Here is a 7,435-nt window from a genome sequence, read left to right as displayed (position 1 = left end):
GTTATTGTTTAGTCGATTAATACATTTGAAACATTGAAACGTGTACCTAACAATAATTTTGTTAGTCATTTACATATTATGCATTTGAATAGGTTATTAAAATGATGTCTCAGAAGTAGAAAGAGTCAAAAAGACCAAAAATAGCAGATTTGATAGTAACAGAAAAAAATCTCACACTCCAGCCTTCAAATATGACTGGAGCGTGGAGCGGGCGACTTATTTTGCGTTAGCTTTCTTTTTTGTTATTAGTCCGTCAAGAGTAAATTAGGATTATAAACTATGTAGGCCTATATACACCGAAGGTAAGTATGTCCTTCTCATTTCATCAAAACCCATTCAGTGTCACAAAAATATACTGGAAACTACTTTATGCGTAGGTAAATGATGGTGTCGGATTTTGTTACGAATTTACAGTTGCATCTATTACGATTTATTTATAATATTGTATCAGCTGGAACATAGCCATACATGCGAAACTCAGCTTTATAAATAGCTAGCTACTATTAAGGCAATCTGTGATTATTACGATAAATTAAAACTAAAATGGTTACGTCAAGTCACTAGAAAAAAAATATAATTGTCGAGTTTACGAAATAATTTTTGTATGTAATATTTACAAATAAGTGAAAACTCGTATAAATATTTCATAATGCCTGTAAAAAGGAATTCTGGCCAAGACAAAAAGCCTGAAAAACAACGAATAGCAACAATTACTAGTAAATCTGTGACGAAGATCTCTTCGCGTGACTGTTCATCATTTCGGAAAGAACCAAAAGAACTGACTCCTTCAGATTTTGACGACTTCATTCCTTGGGTGTGCGCAAAATGGTGTATTAAAGTTCCGATTGAGGTGTCAAGGTTACTCCAGGGTAATACTTTTATACAAGTTCTTAACACAGATTGCAACAGGTAGGTAGACCTAGTAAGAGTCCGATCATACAACTGAAATAAAAATAAACTGACATAAAAATCAAACAAACTGTATATAAATCCCTCCTTCGTGACCCTAGATATAGGTATTCAGGCACTTAATATGTGAATTCATCATTAATTAAATACATTTTATTTTAGAAGAATACATCACGGCAAAAGTGGATCAGAGAAAATCGGGTACATCAAAGTCAAAGTCCCCTCGTCAAACCAGGTTTGAAGCAACTATAGTAACCAGCATGGAAGACAAGCCTAAGGATTTCAAGAGTAAAGAGATTCCATCCATTCTTTTTAAGCGTAGTATTTATGACTTATCCCTATTGAACATTTCTGAGCCTGGTCAGAGCAGGACAGTTCTCGAACCTATTACATTGAAAGCCTACTACGATTCTAAAGATCAACTAGTAGAAGTTGCGATTATAAACAGTACAGCTGAAATACCGAAGAGAGTCGTCAGAGCTTTAAGTTTGTGCACTCCATTTCACCCCAGCCTGACGCGACTGACTATTAAGCGAGGCGGCCTGACTCATGTGTTAATACAAGAAATCTGCAGATTACTCCCGCACTCTAATTTAACTGATGTGTGCCTTGACGATACCTTCGTACCTCAAGGCACATACTACATTTTACTGCAAGAGGCTTCACAGATAAAATATTTATCTCTAAATAGATGTAGGATAAGCGATGCTGTCTGCCAAAAAATTGCTGCGAATCTTGATTTTGGGTGTTCAGCTGCAAATTCTTTACGCGTGCTAGAGTTGGTTTCGAATAATATCACTAACTTGGGAGCTGTATGTTTGGGACGAATGCTTCGCTCAAACAGGGGTTTATTACATCTTAATCTAGCGGGTAATAAGATAGGTGACGAAGGTGGCACTGCTATCCTATCCTCTTTGATGGAATTCCGTTTAACTGACGACGAGCAGTTGGAAGGGAAACGGAGACGTTTCAGATATTTGGAGAATAAACAAGAAATTTACAAAAGATGTATTGTAGAACTGTTGACCAAACCTTCTAAAGCAGGCACGCATACAGGATCTAGTGGTGGTGCATCGCACAGGAAGTCAATGATTTCAAAACGTTCACATAAATCTAAGAAATTTTTCTTTGCGGGAGAAGGTGACTCAAACCTGCACGAAATGGCTGAACAACTGGCTTTAGGAATAGTTGGCGAGTTTGTAGATCCATTCTGCCCTGAGTGTGTGGTGGTTAGAGATGGAATTAAATATTCGAAAGGGAATTTAGTTTTGTGCTCTTTAAACATGGCCTATAACAATTTGGGGAACTTTAGTCTTGAAAAGCTGAACAACGTGATAATTCAGCAGCAGCACTTGATCAAGTTACCTCCAGAGACGGGATTGTTGAGGATGATTTTGGATGGGAATCCTCTCCCGGCAACGTGTAATGAGCTGGAACGGATTGGGTCGTACTTTGAATCGATAAACGGACATAAAGCGACTGCGCCAAAAAAACGACCATCATCGACTTCAAGGAAAAGCAGGTCTGGTAGATCTGGCAGCAGGTAGTTCAACAGGCCACTTAAATTCCTTGGCAAGCGTTTGTTTACAAGTTGTGACAACGAAGTGACCTGTTTAAATTGAGAAGGAAACGTATCAACCAGTAATTTCGATAAAATACTCATACGTATTTTATTAAGGGGATATTCGTTTTTAGTTCATTTTAAGGTAAAGTTACGTTAATTATATTTAATTTTATTATTTGAGTTACGTTTGAGTGGATAATAGTTCGCATTTATTTGCATTCTTTGAGCGAATGGCTAACGGCTAGTCTCGCAAGGCTTAACTTCTTCCAAGTTTGTGTTCAGAGGAAACATTGAGTAAGCGGTGAACCTTTGACCGTATACTTTGGTATAGATTTTATATTAGTTACTGAATTATGTTTTATTCGTATTGGCATTATGTTATTGCTATTATTTTTCGACTATTATAATGATTGAAGTTCGTGTTTATAAAGTTATGGGCTATTTCAGTTAGGTGAAGGAGTTTTAAGTGAATTAAAGTTATTTAAGGAATTAGGACCCTCCAATATTAAGTTAAACTTTTCGTATTTTAAGTGTTTTTTTAATTGTATAAGTTCAAAGTCCATACTTTGTTATTAAAGTAATTCTTACATTTATAATCAATGCGTTTTTTATTTATCTCTACTCAACTCTTGCAAATTATGTAGATTATGTTTGGGTTCACAATACATAGGGTACTTTTATTAATTGCGACATTTTGAAGCAATTTGAATGTGGCGTACTAAGTTTAGTGATGTTCTTTGGTCTCTGCCTACCACTATGGGAAAAAGGCATGATTTGACGTATGATTTTTAAATATTTTTATCAGCTACGCTCAGTGGCGGATTTGCCCTAAGGCCCAGTAGGCCCAGGCCTAGGGCGGCTAGATATTAATGGCGGCACTTCGTGACAAACAATCGGGCAACTGCGAGTCGGACTCGCGCACGATGGGTTCGGAGAAACGGAGAAGCCCACCAGATATAGAAATAATAATGCATTGAGGCAATTCCGACAGGCGGACAACACACAACGCACAATGTATTTTAAAAAAATCATCTCTCAGTAACATGTATGGAGTGTCAACCTTATGCCATCAAAAACATTCTGTAAAAACCTCAAGTCTCGCCGTAAAAAGTTGTGAGATCTATATAATACCAAGTCGAATAATCTATTTAGTGTCTACTTAAAGGACCTTCTGTCTTAAGTTATTACGTATGTTATTATCATGCCAATTAAAAAAAATACCTTTAAAACAAATAGACCGACCTGGCCATCGCATGATTTGATTATTAGTATGTATCACACTACACAGCACGACGAGAAGTTAATGCTCCTGAAATGTTAATGGCGAATTTGTGTTTTCGTGCGATGACCAAGTCGATCTATTTGTTTTGAAGGTATTTTTTTTAAAATTGGCATGATAATAACATACGTAATAACTTAAGACAGAAGGTCCTTTAAGTAGACACTAAATAGATTATTCGACTTGGTATTATATAGATCTCACAACTTTTTACGGCGAGACTTGAGGTTTTTACAGAATGTTTTTGATGGCATCTCACTTCTTTTTGTAGAGCGAACATAAGTCCAATTTGTATTGAAAGACGTTTTTTTTCTTAATTCAACATATTTTCCTATGGGAATGTTGTTCAGTTTCATGGGCTAAACACCCTTACCCACCCTATACCCCCTCCCGTTATGCCTCATATAGTAGGTACCTGTTTACACTTATTTATTTTATTTTCTACAGTAATAATAATTAATTAACTGTAAATGTAACCTTGTAATCTTATACATTTATATAGGATTACAAAGTTATTGTTGCAGTTGGTGTATTTAGAAAACTGGACCGAAATTAGAAAATATTAAATTTTTCCCATGATTAAGACACTAAACCCTATATGTATTCTAAATTTTAAGCTTCTAAGTCTGCTAGAAGTACCTTAGACTTTTGATGATCGGTGAGTCAGTGAGTCAGTGAATCAGTGAATCAGTGAATCAGTGAGTGACAAAATTCAAAATTTTAACAAGTTGTCATTCTTAAACTATTGGTTCAAATTGACTGAAATTTTAAATATACCGTGTTTATACAATGACTGATTAGTTGCTGAAAATCCAGGCTTCTTGTTTTATCCACAACGAAATTATAGGGGTGTCAAAAATAGCCCGAATTGCTTCGAGAAAAGGATGTTACGGCCGTGCCGCTTTTTTTTTGCTCGACTTGCGGGGGCACTTCCGTGCCCCCAGATTGTTTTTCAAAATTACACTACACCTTTATAGCGGTTCATTGGATACAACTACCTTCCAAATAACCTTATAGTATGCATAGTCTCAATAAAATGACTGTGACATACGGACGGACAGACTGACAGACATGACGAATCTATTAAAACTACTAATAATCACTGATTATAACAAGATTAATAACAAATAACTCTAATGCATAGTATATAATATCAGCTGTAGCCTGCAGTTCCACCCGCGTGTAGGCTGTTTGCGCAGAGTCAAAAACTATTTACGCACCACAATGACGGAGCAGAGGTTAAACGATCTTGCCCTGCTTAACATAGAAGCTGATTTTTTAACCAAATTAGATTGCGAAAGTTTGATAAATAATTTTGCTGCGCTTAAGTGCAGACGAGTTTTGTAACATTACGTAATACAGCTAAGTAAACAATTAAGTAATAAATCCTATGAACTTTTCAAATGTTTTATTGATGTAAGTATCTAATCATCACTAAAACCTCGGAAAATACTTATTATAAACTTTAATTAATTTGTTTAAACATTAATTAATTTGTTTAAACAATTAAAAGACTGGATATAGTTAGTCAATTCTTTATTGTCAATAAAGAACTATGTATCCAGTCTACATGTATGATGGGTTCTGAAAAAGGGGCGGCACAGGGCATGGGGCCTATAGCGGCTAGGACTGCAAATCCGCTACTGGCTACGCTTCTAGTTAAGTAAAATAAAGTGAACTTTACACTGTTATAACAGAGAACATCCTACCAGCTAGAAATATTAAAATACTTATAGGTTTGATGATTGATGCACGAAACATTTAAAGACTCAAGCATCCTCCTTAGTGATTCCAACAATGTGGCCTACTTGATCTACGATCGTACCATAAATTCATTATGGCTTATGCCCACGGCTTGTCATAATAAGTCAAATTGTTTAGATATAATTTGTAATATTTACATAGATTTTAATATATTTATATTATTCCTTTTGAATATTTTTTTGTGTTTTTTTTTACTGGAAAATATTTATATTTTTTTACAAGGAATTAACGTAGGGAAGTCATTATAATCTAGTGAAAAAGAATGAAATCTATAAGGATAGTGAAATCAGTGCGGTCGGTGAAGTCCGTTAAGTCGCTCAAGTCGCAGAAGTTCAGTAGTACTTTCGAGGAATGTTACGATTTTGGAGAAGTCATTGTCACGGCTCTTAGAAAATTTGAATGTCCTATCAATGTGGTTGCTAACAAAGTATATAAGGAAATCCCGCCAGGTAAGGTTTAATTGATATCTAGTAGCCAATGCAGTTCGAAGCTTTGAAATAAAGCCTTTGATTATAACCGAAGATATCGATTTTGATACCAGACCTAGCGAACGCATTCAAATTCGGAATCAGAATCAGGATCATAATCATTTATTTGCATGATCTTTACTCTACTATTTCAGGAAAGATAGAAGTGAACGCAAAATTTTAAATATTGTTTTAAATTTTGTTTTAGGTAGCAGTAAGGTAGTCAAAAAGGACCAGAAGAAACGCAAAAGTCCTCCACCAGGAGAGTCCACCTTAGTTTCAGATTCAGACGGTGATGCTGATGGAACAGGAGATGCTCTGATAATCACCGCACATCTGGACTCTGCTGATCGACTGGTAGAAGTATCAATAAATAATTACAGGTATGGACAAATCCCAAGAATGGTTATCCAAGTCCTTGGCGTCATACTCCCCAGCTATACAAAAGTTACCAAAATCACGATTAAAAACAGCCGAATGAACAAATACACGATGCCTGAAATGACAAACCTACTTTCGCTGCACAAAACAATAACTGATATTTGTTTGGATACATCGTATCTGCGCGAAGCTAACTATGACGTATTATTTGAAAAAGCCACGACCCTCCGCAATCTGTCGCTGAGCAGGTGCAAAATTAATGATGAAATGTGTAAGATGATTTTTTCAAAGATGCACTATTTACAGCCTGCTGAACCCACGTTGCAGACTTTAAATTTATCGACGAATGAAATCGCTGACGAAGGAGCTAAGTCAATAGGCGAAGCGCTGCGCACTAATAGACACTTGCGATACTTAAACTTATCCGACAACAGAATCACTGACAACGGTGCCAGATACATCTTTGAAGCGTTACAAGAGTTCCCTCTAACTTGTGAAGAAATCATAAGTAAAAAGAGAGAGTACATGGAATACCTTAAAAAAAGGTTTGAGATTTACAAAAGATGTTTGCGGGAATGTTTTGATAATAGAAATGTATCAGGAAGCGCTGGAAAAAGGTCGAACAGGAAATCTGCGTCACTAAAAAGTAAAAGCTCTATAAAGAAAGAAAGGTTATCGTTTGACGAGGAGTTTATTAATACGAGAGCACAAATGATGGCCTCTGAGTTAGTTGGACAGTTCGAGCATCCATTTTCTCAATCTCAGGTGACGAAAAAAGATGGCTACGAGTATAGTAAAGGGAATTTGATTTTGTGCTATTTGAACCTGGCATACAACAATTTGATGTATCCTAGTGTAGAAAAGTTGCTTGAAGTGATGTATTGGCAAACGGCGTGTAGAAATGAACATTTTTGTGGTTTAATGAAAGTCGTGCTTGATGGGAATAATTTACCTGCATGCGAAGAGATGGACATTATATCGGAAATGTTTAAGCGAAGGATGGCTACAGGTGGTGTCAGACCATCAATTGGCCGAGCCAGAATCAGTAGGGTTAACCTCTAACATTGAAAT

General features: G+C 36.1%; 2 protein-coding genes across 4 annotated transcripts; both read left to right on the top strand.

Annotated features, from left to right (window-relative positions):
• Positions 1 to 214: 214 nt before the first annotated feature.
• LOC142982239 (uncharacterized) lies at positions 215 to 3,049 on the top strand. Of its 2 annotated transcripts, none has more exons than XM_076128645.1 (2): positions 215 to 302; positions 1,072 to 3,049. In XM_076128645.1, exon 2 carries the CDS (start codon positions 1,170 to 1,172, stop codon positions 2,454 to 2,456), a length of 1,287 nt encoding a protein of 428 aa, XP_075984760.1. In that variant the 5' UTR covers positions 215 to 302; positions 1,072 to 1,169; the 3' UTR covers positions 2,457 to 3,049. The 2 variants fall into 2 exon arrangements, with proteins under 2 accessions (XP_075984760.1, XP_075984759.1); XM_076128644.1 differs by lacking the exon at positions 215 to 302 and adding an exon at positions 572 to 869.
• A 2,305-nt stretch (positions 3,050 to 5,354) lies between these two features.
• LOC142982244 (uncharacterized) lies at positions 5,355 to 7,427 on the top strand. 2 transcript variants are annotated; one of them, XM_076128653.1, is made up of 3 exons: positions 5,359 to 5,965; positions 6,192 to 6,366; positions 6,671 to 6,801. In XM_076128653.1, exons 1-3 carry the CDS (start codon positions 5,779 to 5,781, stop codon positions 6,696 to 6,698), a joined length of 390 nt encoding a protein of 129 aa, XP_075984768.1. In that variant the 5' UTR covers positions 5,359 to 5,778; the 3' UTR covers positions 6,699 to 6,801. The 2 variants fall into 2 exon arrangements, with proteins under 2 accessions (XP_075984767.1, XP_075984768.1); XM_076128652.1 differs by having other exon boundaries at positions 5,355 to 5,965; positions 6,192 to 7,427.
• The last annotated feature ends 8 nt before the right edge of the window (positions 7,428 to 7,435 follow it).

Source organism: Anticarsia gemmatalis, chromosome 21 (genome assembly GCF_050436995.1).
Source record: "Anticarsia gemmatalis isolate Benzon Research Colony breed Stoneville strain chromosome 21, ilAntGemm2 primary, whole genome shotgun sequence".
Classification (NCBI taxonomy): domain Eukaryota; kingdom Metazoa; phylum Arthropoda; class Insecta; order Lepidoptera; family Erebidae; genus Anticarsia; species Anticarsia gemmatalis.
This window is presented reverse-complemented; position numbering and strand designations above follow the sequence as displayed.

Excerpts from the sequence above, each read along its gene's own strand:
- LOC142982239 (XM_076128644.1), top strand. The coding sequence starts at position 650 with ATGCCTGTAAAAAGGAATTCTGGCCAAGACAAAAAGCCTGAAAAACAA. Across the intron at positions 870-1,071 it reads GGTGTCAAGGTTACTCCAGG|AAGAATACATCACGGCAAAA; the intron begins GTAATACTTTTA and ends ATTTTATTTTAG.
- LOC142982244 (XM_076128652.1), top strand. The coding sequence starts at position 5,779 with ATGAAATCTATAAGGATAGTGAAATCAGTGCGGTCGGTGAAGTCCGTT. Across the intron at positions 5,966-6,191 it reads ATATAAGGAAATCCCGCCAG|GTAGCAGTAAGGTAGTCAAA; the intron begins GTAAGGTTTAAT and ends ATTTTGTTTTAG.